This window comes from Oncorhynchus gorbuscha, linkage group LG11 (genome assembly GCF_021184085.1).
Source record: "Oncorhynchus gorbuscha isolate QuinsamMale2020 ecotype Even-year linkage group LG11, OgorEven_v1.0, whole genome shotgun sequence".
NCBI lineage: Eukaryota > Metazoa > Chordata > Actinopteri > Salmoniformes > Salmonidae > Oncorhynchus > Oncorhynchus gorbuscha.
Window position 1 is genome coordinate 42,270,923 of NC_060183.1, and position 14,574 is coordinate 42,285,496.

General features: G+C 41.7%; 1 protein-coding gene across 1 annotated transcript; it reads right to left on the bottom strand.

Moving 5' to 3' along the window:
• Positions 1-2,047: 2,047 nt before the first annotated feature.
• Positions 2,048-7,977, bottom strand: LOC124048671 (pyridoxal (pyridoxine, vitamin B6) phosphatase). Its single transcript, XM_046369682.1, has 2 exons — positions 6,938-7,977; positions 2,048-4,247 (listed from the first exon to the last, which is right to left on the bottom strand). Exons 1-2 carry the CDS (start codon positions 7,536-7,538, stop codon positions 3,913-3,915), a joined length of 936 nt encoding a protein of 311 aa, XP_046225638.1. The 5' UTR covers positions 7,539-7,977; the 3' UTR covers positions 2,048-3,912.
• Positions 7,978-14,574: the final 6,597 nt, after the last annotated feature.

Sequence of the window (14,574 nt, forward strand, 5' to 3'; positions counted from 1 at the left end):
ATAATGATCAACAACCAACTAGACAGAGCCAGACAATTTAGGAATAATGGGCAAATATTTTTCATCACCAGTTCCTCTTTTGGTTTCTTCCCAGGTTTTGGCTGTTTCTAAAGGTGAGTTTTTCCTGTATTGACTCAGGGGTTGAATACTTTTAATCACCTACATTGTTTGCTGTTTGGGGTTTTAGGGTGGGTTTTTTCTTCCACTTTGAGATATTTTGTGTAGATCGGCAAAAAATGAATCCATTTGATTTGATTTGAAGAGGTGTGAATACTTTCTGAAGGCACTGTATATATATATATATATATATACTCCCATATGTGTTTGGACAGTGAAGCAAAATTGTTTTCTTTGGCTCTATACTCCAACATTTTGGATTTGAGATCAAATGTTTCATATGAGGCAACAATACATAATGTCACCTATTTATTTGAGGGTATTTTCATACATATCTGTTATACCATTTCGAAATGAAAACACTATGTATCTAGTCCCCCAAGTGAATAAGTCGTGTAATTTGGACAAATTTGCTGATAGGGTGTTAAAGTAATCAAAAGTTTAGTATTTAGTCTCATATTCCTTGCACATAATGACTTCCTCAAGCTTGTAACTCTAAAAATGCATTTGCAGTTTGTTTTGGTTGTTTTTTGGCCTAATCTCGTTCCCAGACACTTCTGCCCAAATGCGTGAAGTCTTGTGGACCAACGCTCAAACTTGGTCTTCATTAGAAAATACAGGGAGGCTTAATCTACCAACCAATCAATCATCTCCCACAACACCTTTCCCCTAACGCTCCCCTGTACTTGTCTTGTGCAGCTTTGTTAACAGAGCCACGGCTCGACAAATACTTTACTCAGTAAGGTCACTCCCATAGAATTCTAATGTCACTCTTGAATCATTGATGTCACAGGTGTATATGTACTGTGAGTAATAGCCTGGAGACAAGGTGATGTTTTGCCCAATAGTAACTGAATGGTGTATGCTGACTCGAGTAATTTCCTTTTAAGTGTTTCTGAACACTTTTTAATTCATGTTGATGCTGACATGATTAAAAATCATGAATTAATCATGAATAATGATGAGTGAGAAAGTAAGAGTCTACAAGAAAACATGCTAACCTCTCCCCAGTTTTGACTTCTTTAACCCTTTACTCTCCTACCTGTATCAGGGTTGAAAATGGCAGATTCGGGCATTGATAAGCACCTTAATTGGAACGTAGTGGCTGTACAATATTTTCAGATATCGTTATCAAATGCGGCAAAATGTCAAATGCACTACACCGGCCAAACCCAGACGACGCTGGGCCAATTGTGCGCCGCCTTACGGGACTCCCAATCGCGGCCAGTTGTGATACAGCCTGGAATCAAACCAGGGTGTCTGTAGTGACGCCTCTAGCACTGAGATGCAATGCCTTAAACCGCTGTGCCACCTATGAGCCCAAATGTTTGGGTTGAACTGCTGTCCTCAACTTTGGTCAAATAATTTTGCCATAATCTCCAATTGCTACCATACTTATGCTTTTTATATTTCTTCTGTAAGAAAGTTCAATTTAGTCCTATCCATGTAGGCCAATTCCCGCGAGTGTAAAGGGTTAATACACTATGTGAATTTGTCCAAATACTTGACTTTTTCAAATGGGGGGATACTAGATACATAAAGTGATTTAAGTTCTAAATGGTAAAAACAGATACAGTATGTATGAAAATACCTTCATAAAAGCAGACATTCTAAGTCTGCATTTCGCTACACTCGCATTAACATCTGCTAACCAACCATGTGTATGTGATGTTGCCTAATATGAAATGTTCGCTCTCCTCTAAAATGCTGGAGTATAGAGCTAAATGTAACAGCTGCACTGTCCAAACACATACGGAGGAGTGTATTAGTCATTTCCAGGTGTGTCATTTCAGTCTAGCCTTGACCGGCTTCAACTTCAGCCTAAACTTCATTTGCGGACTTGATTCATTGAGGAACATTTTGTCCTCAAGGGCTTTCTCCATCATAACAAATTTGGAGATGACCTGGTAGAGAACAAGTGTGACAGAAATTATACAAAGCAAGAGTTTTAATTAAAAAACAAAAAACAAAATGCAATTGTACACTACATTAAGTAATGTGCAAACCTAATTCACAATATGCAGAATGTCTATGAAGTTCATACAAAACAGGTTGGCATTCCATTGAAATAGGTACTTCATCTACAGTATGAAAATGTGTCTTAAGTCTTACAATAAAATTCTAGCACAACCTCCAGCTAAGTAAAAAGACTGATAAAAAAATGGTGATACCCTCAATTAAAATAATGTTTGTCTGCCATTCTTGTGATTACCCTGACTGAAATCCACACACCCTTCTTCAGGTTAATAACCACCTGTCGATAAAAAAAACATTGAAAATCCAGTTCCCAAATACACCTAATAGTTAACATTTCAGCAATTTAACATTCTACAGTGGTATGGTTAAGGAACATACTAGTTCCTTTTTGACTTTCAAATACCAAACTACTGTACAATTTTTCCACTGCAAATTCACATTTCAGTTCATTGAACATTATTATCACTTGGAGTTCTATTCAAATATTATTACTTGTAGAATAGATCAGTAGAAGGCTTATCAAAAGGTAATTAGATCTACATACAGTCCTACACATTTCATTGTTGGTAATGATCAATTCAGGACCACTCGTAAGCTCTGTTCTTTAGAATGGTGAGAAGTGAGAACATTTTCCATGTCATATTTGTTACAGTCAAGGATTCATTGACCAAAGGATCCAAAACTACAGCAAGGCTGCTGGCACACATTAACAAAGGTTTGACTTGGTGGGAAAACTAACCAATATCAAACCAAGGATTTTATCCATATTTCCATCAAAACAATTCTCCAGCCATATTTCCATATATCCAGAGCTAAATGTTGGACAGTTGGCTCCAAAAACAACATTTGGTTTAGTATACCAGTTGTTGGATTCAAACCTAACACAGTATTTGGTTTGGTATACTAAAGGTGCTGCAAGGGAAGCTTTCAGCTTACATTATCTTCTGTTTTGACTGTGGAACAGCACAGTTGGTTCTGTGAGTTTAGATGACTTCAGTCCATTTACGTTGGGTGTTAGGATTGGCTTTGATGGATCCCTATCCATTTCAACACTGGATGGTCTCAAGGAAAATAGAACAGCTTGTATATTGGGCTCATATGGTGACGTCTATGATATACTACAGTACAACCAAAGACATTCCTACTACACCAATAAATGTCCCAAATAATGAACACTAGGAACTACAACCAGGTGGAGTCTCACACTGCATTATTGGTGTCAGTATATAATGTTCCAGGTGGTCTTATGCCACCATTCATAAAGCTTTCCAAAATACTACACAATGGCCTGGACTCAATCAAAGACATGTTGTATACAAGTGCACAGTGCTTGACATTTAAAAGATAATTTCCTCATGAGTCGACATCTTCAGCGTTTTACCGTGAACGCGATCTTCATTGTAGTGAAATGGGCTCGTCTACAACGCATCTCTGATTGCATCCTGGTCAATGTCATCATCACTTGCCATAAGCATGTAAATTGCAAAAACATTTCCAAAATGTTATGCCACATCTTTACATGCCTCATGACAAAGATTATCAGCATAAAAAGCACAGCATGCCTGTAGCAAGCACTATAACACATCACACTGACTTCTTAAAGGCTTTACAAATGACTGCTTATAACACCACCAAACTAATCCCTTTTCTGATATATCCAGGGTCGTGTTCATTAGGCACCAAATGGATTGAAACAGGGAGGGAATTTTCACTTTCCGTTGCAAAGCGGTTTAAAACGCTTTCCGTTGCGTACTCTAATGAACATGACCCAGGTCTCTCAGGCACAGCTTCAGGGGTCTCCTCTTTCTATAGTCCTCCTCAGCCTTCCTCCTCTTCATACGCTTCAATGAAATCGGCAATGGTCTCCACCACGTAATCTGGCACGAAGTCCTTCCGCTCGGGGTCGTCACTGTCCTTGTAGCCGTGCGCCTCCTCTAGAGTGGACACTCCGGTCAGGGTGAGCATGGTGTCCAGGCCACAGTTAGCCCCAAACAGGATGTCAGTCTCCAGGCGGTCACCCACCATGAGGGACTGGCCGGGGTCCAGGTTGAACTGGCTGGCGATGCACTCGAACATGAAGCAGCTGGGCTTCCCGATCACCGTGGCTTTCCTGCTGCTGGCTGTCTCCACAGCGGCCGTGAGGCTTCCTGAACCTGAGGGAGAGGAGGAAGCGGCGCCAGAGAGTCAGGGAAGATTACCAGTTACTACCTTTTCAATGTTTAACTTGTAAACGGCATACTGACGTACAGCAGTGGTCAGAAACCTTCATTCTTAAGGTTTCCAAGCTTTTGTTCCAGCCTAGCACAAATATTCTTGATTCAGCAATAAAATTCTGCAATGCAATGACTTGGGGCTGTTTTGAAACCACACTAAAATAATAATAAACAAAAAATGTATTTGTAATGCCTGTTGTCAACTGGAGCTGCTTGATATTTGTATTGTCAAGTAAAATAAAACCAATTGGTGAACTGCACTTATAAGCTTACACTTATTTGATGTGCTCTTATTAGGAGTTGACTGTACCTTGATAAGATGTTTGTGCTGGAAAAAAATGCCTGCACTCAAAACCTAATATCCAACTAGACACCAGTAGCTGTCCAGGACCAGTACCGGTGACCACTTAGCCAGACAGTGAGGAAATGCCCGAAACAACCTTTGTCAGGGTTCAATTTATAAACAACATTATGAGCAGTATCCTTCATTTCATGAACAGAGCAGCACATGTGTGTTGCTGGGAGCAAAAACAGGTTGAGTTGCACAGCACACAGCATTCAAAGCCATTCTACACAACTGCTCATGTCTACCAAATACTGACAACATCTCTCTGATAAAAACTGTAATTGTTTAACCAACAGGTGTGCTCAACCAACCTAGTGCGCTGTGAAAAGTTTGCATGACAGGTAACAATGAATGTAGATTCTGTATGTCCAGGCCCCACAGGGCTAAAATGTAGTAAACCCTTTCTACATGGTATCCCTATTCACCCTGTTACATTGAGGTGAAATTGAAGTAGATAATGTTCACTTTGCACAGGTCCCCTGGGCAACTACAGGATGTGCAAGCTTTCGTTCCAGCCCAGCACTTACACACTGATTCAACTAATCATGATTAGTAGGTGTCCAAACCATTAAGGACTTAAAATGGTCCACACACACACAGTCGTTATAGAAGTGCCTCTTCTCCCTCAGGATGTTGAAAAGGTTTGGCATGGGCCATCAAATCCTCAAAAGGTTATACAGCTGTACCATTGAGAGCATCTTGACTGGCTGCATCACTGCTTGGTATGGCAATAGCACTGCCCTCGAACACATGGCGCTACAGAGGGTGGTGTGGACAGCCCAGTATATCACTGGGTCCAAGCTCCCTGCCATCCAGGACCTCCATATCAGGCGGTGTGAAAGGAAGGCCTGGAAAATCAGTATCCAGCCACCCAAGCAATAAACTGTTCTCTCTGCTTCCACCCGGCAAGTGGTACCGGTGCATCAAGTCTGACACCAACAGGCTAATGAACAGCTTCTATCCCCAAGCCATAAAACTGCTAAATAGCTAACAAAATGGCTACATGGACTGAGTTGACACTGAGTTGCACCGTATCTATGCACACTGACACTCCAACACACACACCATAATTTGCTCACACATAATATACATTTATACTGACTCTATACACACACAATCATCATATACGCTGCTGCTACTCTGTTTATCATATCCTGATGCCTAGTCAACTTAACCCTATACATATCTACCGCTTTGTGTCAATGCGTAGTTCATACTAGAGATATTACGTTTGATACCGGAGTTCAGAGGCATGCATAGAAATCACTTAGCAGCTAACTTCGAAGCAGTGTGCCGATGCGTGCATCACTTTATCAGAAGTACGTCATCAATGATGTCCAAAGCTTCGTTTGATCATTTGCTTTTTCAAATAGGTTGTTGCGAAATGTGAGAGCCCATTGATTTCACAGTGGTTCTGGTGCTTTCTTTGACTCCAAGCTGCTTTCAAACACTGACTTCTACTGGACACCATACTTAGGTAGCTTAGCTGGTAGAGTAGGGAACTATGGGACATTAAGGGATGTGAGGGTATGAGGTCAAATCCCATTAAAGACATACTATTTTGAAGAAAAAAGAATGTGTGGAACCAGACTTTCTGCACTGTTATTCAAATAATTTGTTTTATTTAATATAGTATAAGCTTCTGTCTTAAGGATCCTAAATAATGCCATAAATAGGAACACAAGCATTTCCCTTCATCATCAATAACATCTGCTAAATATGTGATCAATAAAATTTGAAATTCATGATAAAAAAAGTAAACTAGAAGGCAAAATGGAAATCCAACTGATTATAAACACATCCGATAATCAAATGCAGCTATTTATTGCTGACCAGCAGTCACTAATGGACATTGAGAAGGGATAATGAAGCTCTGAGTAATTAACTGTTTTTGGCACCATTTGGTGAAAGCGGCAAAGTCTTCAGAAAGTATGTTTCCCATCGCTAGTTCCTACATGCATAGTCTATGAGCATTATTACCGTTTTACCCTCAATTAGCCACAAAATCCCTAGTTTGAAAGTGACTGTTTCCTGGAAGCTGTGCAGAGCACAGCCACCCACCATTTGGGCCAGCCCCTTAACAATTCGAGTTCTAGCCAATGAGCTTCAGCCCCCTCGCACACAGTACACCATTTTCGGGGACCACTTTTGGCTCGTGAATGCTACTTCCAGAACTACTGTCTAATAAGTACAAAACAGTACTGGATAATCGCTTTAAAAATCAGCTGTACTAGTGCTGGGGAGGAACAAAAGCCAGCAGGACCCTCACTAGTGACACACCTACCTGGTGTTATTCTGCCTCCTCGCAGTGGGTGCCAAGGGTCAGGGTCAGTGGCCAGAAACAGGCACTCAGTATTCTGTAAGTAGCAGCAGGCTTTGGCCAGTTTTATGAAATCAAATTTCTCGTCATATCCCACCAGCACTGCCTTTACTTCTGGGTCCAACGGGTAGTCGTAAATGGTCCCAGTGGGTGCGTTGGTGTCCTCCTCCACTATGGGAACCCCAGCCTCCCGTAGCTCCTTCACAACGCCCTGGCACCCTATGACATACACCTTACCCTGCAACTTCGCCACGTCTCGCAGATAAGCCGCAGAGCAGTACGCCGAGCTGAAGATCTCCTCCTCTGCGACATCAGTGAAGCCCAACCGGATAAACTTCGTCACGTAGCTCGCTCTGGGCCTAGTACAGTTGTTGGTGATGAAAAATACCTTTTTGCCTTGCTGTTTCAGTAGCGTCACCACTTCTGGCGCGCCTGCCACTACCGTTTCGCCATTCCAGATGACTCCGTCGCAATCAAAAAGGACGTTGAGCTTGGAGTCGAGGAGCTCTCTTATTTGGGAACCCCTGATTTTGTGACACCCTCTGCTACTCACCAGCCCAGCCATTCTGAACGATGCGTTGAGGAACAACCTCGCGCGTAGTTGTCTACAGAAATATATGATTATGCCACTCAAATCGAACGAACCACGACAGTTCCCTGTAATTCTAGTTCCACCACACTTTTGCACAACGGTGATAAATGGCTATTATATTACATGAAACTGAAACGTCCCCGTCTTTTATACAGCTCATTCTATTCGTTTCATTGGCGCTGGCATTTAAGACCCACCCACCAAGCATATATTGCAATAACACGGCGCTTCCTCTTTAACCATTTGGCCTATTGACCGGCGATTACAACATTGAGTTACATGTAACTCTCCTGACAATTTGCGGAGACAGTCAAAACAGTGAAACTTGCCCGTTACAGTTAATGAGCGGCTAAAACCACATTGGTAGATGTATAATGTGTCCCGGTTCCAGGGACGTCACCGCATAGAAAATCCAATACAGCTGCCAACGCAATGCCATATATGGACATGGGTATGTGACGTCAGAACTCAGTAGCTCTACTCTCATTGGTCCTAAAGATTTATTTAAGTGTTTTGCGTGCAGCGTGCAACACAGACGTCAAGGCATCATGGTTGAGATCAAAGGATAATCAGCAATGGGTACAGATAGATGGCTAGATATATAGCTAGTTAGTTTGCAATTATTATTATTTTTTAAATAAAAAAGCTAATCTGAATGCCATGCACAGGAGTTCTATTCACAAAACGATAAGCTGGCGATAGTTTAGTTTATTAGCTAGCTACAAATAGTTAGATGGGTGATGCATGTTTAGGGGAAAGAGGGTTAGAAGTGGTTTTATATTACATTGATCTGCACATAATCCTAGGTACATGCCTGTACCTATAGTGCAGAGATAAGCAGTGTCTTGTAAGTCAAGATCAGAGCTACAGCAAATTTGTTTTGAGACCAAGCTAGGTAGCTAGTATAACAGATGTAAATCGTACTCTCCTTGCGTTGTGTTTTGTCCAAATAAATCACATCAGCCAGTGGTCCCAGTTGAGAAGAATTTATTTCTGTTGCTGTTGTTAAATAGGAAACAGCACGTTAGTTGTGCAGGGCATTTTCAAAAAGACTTATTGTATTAAATATTTAATTTTCCAAGAGCAATGTACAATTTGCAACTTATTGAAAACAAGTTTGCATCACATTTGTGATTGGCTCCGCTTGCATCAAATTTTCATACTGGGAAGACCTGGCGTTTGCGATCTCCCCCTATCTGCAAGCAGGGCCAATCACAACACGTCTTATTGTCATCAGAGTTGAACCAACCAATAAGAATGCTTGAACACTAAATACACCTTTCTTTGGAGGCAAGTGGAAACATAACCAACCCTGTTACACTATCAAAAAAACCCAGTGTGTACCAATACCAATTTAAAAAACAAAAACAACAGAGACCAAGATGGAGCTTCAAGCATATTGCTTACATCTTTCCAATACTTCCAGATCTACACAATATGTTTCTAAGGGCTACTGGTTTATTTGTGTTTCAGAGATTAGTGCCAATGGACCAAGACCCTGGACTCTCAGTCCAGGCCCAGATCAACACTGGCATTTATGTGGTCTAACGGCCAACACTATAATAACAAGAGACTATCTGTGCTGTTAAGTATAGTAGGCCTGCCTATACTAGGGTTAGTAGGGATCAGGCTTCCTGACCTGACACGGGGTGTGCAGGAATATATCCCAGCCAACACTATGAGGGCTAATACACTGGAGGGTTTGTAAGTGTTGGGCTTGACCCCCACTGCTTACCGCACAGCTCAAGATGGTGTCTAATGTCCTGTTGCAGGTAGGCATGCTATATACTTACTCTACAACATAGCTACAGGTATAAGATCAGGTATGCCATCCAATTGCAGTCGATGTACTCATAATGTACAGGAGAACTATCGCTTTATGGTGAGAATTGCCGTGTTGCAAGCACAGCTTCAGATGCAATCGTTAGGCAAGGGCAATTTAAGTGTAGGAAAGGATGAAACAGCGTCTGTGCTACCAGTAAGTACAGGTAGTAGTATAAATCCCTCCGCACAGTCCCCGCAGCCAGACAATTTTCTCAAGGCTTCTTGAAAGAAATACTGTCGGCATGCTCAACCGGTGTCGCTCATTCAGCCGACAGAAACTTTAAATCGGTTCTCCCCATTAAACAACGAGTCGGAGTCAGAGGCCAAGCCTTTTCAGGTCTCTCGTCCACCTGGTACGGGGTTTGAGCCACCAAAGCCTCCCACCATTAGCTCTGACAAATTGAAAACCCTAGTCATTGGCGACTCCATTACCCGCATGTTAGACTTGAAAATAATCATCCAGCGATCATGTTTAAAAGGGGACAAGGCTACCAAAGTAAAGGCTAATCTGAAGATGGTGCTGGCTAAGGCTAAAACTGGCAACATAGCTTCAGTGTGTAAATTAGCTAGAAAGATGTGTCGGCATCGAGTAATTGTCTCTGGGTCCCTCCCAGTTAGGGGGAGTGATGAGCTCTACAGCAGTCTCACAACTCAATCCCTGGTTGAAAACTGTTTTCTGCCCCTCCCAAAAGATAGAATTTGTAGATAATTTGCCCTCTTTCTGGGACTCACCCACGAACAGCATCTAAATTTAACCTTGCGTAATAACCTAGATGCAGTCAAAAACATTTGTTACAAGAAATTTGCTCCCTTGTATACAGAAATACCCGTGCCCTGAAGCAAGCTTCCAGAAAATTGTAATGGAAATGGTGCTCCACCAAACTGGATGTCTTCCAACTAGCTTGGAAAGACAGTACCATGCAATATCGAAGAGCACTAACTGCTGCTAGATCATCTTATTTTTTTCAACCTAATTGAGGAGAACAAGTACAATCCCCCCCAAAATTGATATTGTCGCAATGCTAACTAACAAGGCTATCAAGGCTATCAAACAAGCTAAGCGTCAGTATAGAGACAAAGTAGAATCTCAATTCAACGGCTCAGACACAAGAGGTATGTGGCAGGGTCTACAGTCAATCACGGATTACAAAAAGAAAACCAGCCCCGTCACGGACCAAGATGTCTTGCTCCCGGGCAGACAAAATCATTTTTTTGCCCGCTTTGAGGACTATACAGTGCCACTGACACGGCCCGCAACTAAAACATGCGGACTCTCCTTCACTGCAGCCGACGTGAGGAAAACATTTAAACGTGTTAACCCTCGCAAGGCTGCAGGCCCAGACGGCATCCCCAGCCGCGCCCTCAGAGCATGCGCAGACCAGCTGGCTGGTGTGTTTACGGACATATTCAATCAATCCCTATCCCAGTCTGTTGTTCCCACATGCTTCAAGAGGGCCACCATTGTTCCTGTTCCCAAGAAATCTAAGGTAACTGAGCTAAACGACTACCGCCCCGTAGCACTCACTTCCGTCATCATGAAGTGCTTTGAGAGACTAGTCAAGGACCATATCACCTCCACCCTACCTGTCACCCTAGACTTACCGCCCAAATAGGTCCACAGACGATGCAATCTCAACCACACTGCACACTGCCCTAACCCATCCGGACAAGAGGAATACCTATGTGAGAATGCTGTTCATCGACTACAGCTCGGCATTTAACACCATAGTGCCCTCCAAGCTCGTTATCAAGCTCGAGACCCTGGGTCTCGACCCCGCCCTGTGCAACTGGGTACTGGACTTCCTGACGGGCCGCCCCCAGGTGGTGAGGGTAGGCAACAACATCTCCACCCTGCTGATCCTCAACACTGGGGCCCCACAAGGGTGCGTTCTGAGCCCTCTCCTGTACTCCCTGTTCACCCACGACTGCATGGTCATGCACGCCTCCAACTCAATCATCAGGTTTGTGGACGACACAACAGTGGTAGGCTTGATTACCAACAACGACGAGACGGCCTACAGGGAGGAGGTTAGGGCCCTCGGAGTGTGGTGTCAGGAAAATAACCTCACACTCAACGTCAACAAAACTAAGGAGATGATTGTGGACTTCAGGAAACAGCAGAGGGAACACCCCCCTATCCACATCGATGGAACAGCAGTGGAGAGGGTAGTAAGTTTTAAGTTCCTCGGCGTACACATCACAGACAAACTGAATTGGTCCACCCACACAGACAGCAATCTCAGGAGGCTGAAGAAATTCTGCATGTCACCAAAAGCACTCACAAACTTCTACAGATGCACAATCGAGAGCATCCTGTCGGGCTGTATTGTTATGGTTTTCTAATGGTGAAGGAGAGTCGGACCAAACTACAGCGTGTCGATTGCGATCCATGTTTATTTAAACAAACGTAAAACACAACTAAACACGAACACTACAAAACAATAAACGAAACGAAAACCGAAACAGCCTATACATGTGTCAACTAACATCTAACAAGGACATCAAGACACTCAGGACAATCACCCACAATACAACCAAAGAATATGGCTGCCTAAATATGGTTCCCAATCAGAGACAACGATAAACACCTGCCTCTGATTGAGAACCACTTCAGACAGCCATAGACTTTCCTAGAACAGCCCACTAAGCTACAACCCCACTAAGCTACACCACATACAAAAACCCATGTCACACCCTGGCCTGACCAAATACATGAAGAAAAACACAAAATACTTCGACCAGGGCGTGACATGTATCACCGCCTGGTACAGCAACTGCTCCGCCCACAACCGTAAGGCTCTCCAGAGGGTAGTGACATCTGCACGCATCACCGGGGGCAAACTACCTGCCCTCCAGGACACCTACACCACCCGATGTCACAGGAAGGCCATAAAGATCATCAAGGACAACAACCACCCGAGCCACTGCCTGTTCACCCCACTATCATGACTCAACTCCAGCCACTTTAATAATGGGAATTGATGGGAAATTATGTAAAATATATCACTAGCCACTTTAAACAATGCTACCTAATATAATGTTTACATACCCTACATTATTCATCTCATATCTATAGTATATACTGTACTCTATATCATCTACTGCATCCTTATGTAATACATGTATCACTAGCCACTTTAACTAAGCCACTTTGTTTACATACTCATCTCATATGTATATACTGCACTCAATACCATCTACTGTATCTTGCCTATGCCGCTCTGTACCATCACTCATTCATATATCTTTATGTACATATTCTTTATCCCCTTACACTTGTGTCTATAAGGTAGTAGTTTTGGAATTGTTAGCTAGATTACTTGTTGGTTATTACTGCATTGTTGGAACTAGAAGCACAAGCATTTCGCTACACTCGCATTAACATCTGCTAACCATGTGTATGTGACAAATAAAATTTGATTTGAACATTGTTTTTAATACTCTCTAAAAAGACATCAAATAGGAAGGGAGCTACTTGTTTAGAAAATTATTTGTAAAATTCTGGTGTAATTTCATCAACACCTGGTGATTTATTGTTCCTTAAATGTTTGATAGACTATAATCTCTTTAAATTTGATGGGTTCATCAAACTGTTTAGATTCTATATCACTGATAGAATGAACATTTTCAGTGAGTCAAAAAACAAATCTGTGGATTCCTGATAGTAGGTAGAGCTATACAATTTTCTGTAAAAATTGCTCCAGTATTTAGCGATTCATTTCTGCTTATCTGTAATAACACCATCAATGTTTAACTTATGGATAGTGTTATTTGTAGAGTGAAATTTCTCAAGGCTAAAGAAAACGGATGAATTCTGTTCTCCCTCCTCAATCCATTTTTTCCTAGATCTAATAAAGGCTCCTTCTGCTTTGAATCTATACATATTATCCAGTTTATTTTGTAACTCAATCAGTTCTATTTTCTCCTCCCCCCGAGAGGCCGGCTGGGGACCTCTGAGAAAGGGAAGCTATCTTAATGATCACCTTTTCCTTCTCAACTCTTCTGGTCTTAGCAAGATTACTACCATATTTTCTAAGGTATTCGGACACCTCAAATTTAAAGAGCTCCCAGTTCTTGCAATAAAAATTTTCTTCACAAGCTCTTTCCCAAAAGTATGAAAGCAGATCTTTAACCTCAAACTTAACTATATCGTTATTTAATAATGAGCTATTTAGCTTCCAGTAGGATGCTCTGCCAAGGTTAGTATCAGGGGTAAATATTTTGATATTAATGTAAATGGCCATATGGTCTGTGAGGGGAGTAGTACAAATATCAGTAGTAACACACTCACTATCAATACATTTGGATATAAACCATCTATTCTGGATTGTCGGGGAACCTGTTTTGTTACTCCAAGTGAATGATCTGTCAGCCGGAAACCTCTCCCTCCATATATCAGTAAGATCAAACTTTTCCATAAAAAGTATGAAACCCCAATTCTGATTGGTTGGCCTCCCTGGGGGCCATATATCAGTTGAATTATCTATAGTAATGTTAAAGTCCCCTCCTATCAATAATAATGAATTTGGAAATTTAGATAACCAATGAAGTATGTTTCTCTATAGATTCAAGCAACTCATCATTCTCATGTTTGGTGTTGTACACATAGAAGTATACAGTAATGAGTGTAATGTCATTGTAACTGATCACAAGACAAATAAAGTGACCAAAGGGGTCACATTCCGAGTGTAGAATATTACCACCAAAGGTATTTTCCATTGTAGTGACACCAGCGGAGCGTTCAGATCCATGGGAAAGCCAAATATCGTTGCCTCACTGTGACCTCCAGAAGTTGGCATCAGCCGAAATTGAGTCAGACTCTTGAAAGAAGCAAAAATCTTGTTTGAAATTGTTTAGCAAATAAAAATAAGGTATTGCGCTTCACATTGTTCCGTAACCCCCTAGCATTAATAGAAACTATAGACAAAGACAAAACAACAAAGATTATATAAAGGTATAAACTGTAGTAGGATGAGTCAAAAACGTAGGAGCAGTGAACGTAAGCGATAAGGAACCGAGATCTGCACCATTTAACTCAACTTAAAGTGAATATAGCTTATTCCATAAACTCTGAGCTAGATGTTATCCGGCTTTTGAAACTGATCATAAAAAATGAATAAGATATGTTTTACATATACACGTTCCTAAGACCTTTTCACTTGGAAATAAGTATTAATAACTAAAT

What these genes read in the sequence shown, in the direction of transcription:
- LOC124048671 (XM_046369682.1), bottom strand. Translation starts at nt 7,538, where the DNA reads ATGGCTGGGCTGGTGAGTAGCAGAGGGTGTCACAAAATCAGGGGTTCC. An exon ending in AGGAGGCAGAATAACACCAG is followed by an intron (nt 4,248 to 6,937) that starts GTAGGTGTGTCA and finishes CCTCTCCCTCAG; the next exon opens with GTTCAGGAAGCCTCACGGCC.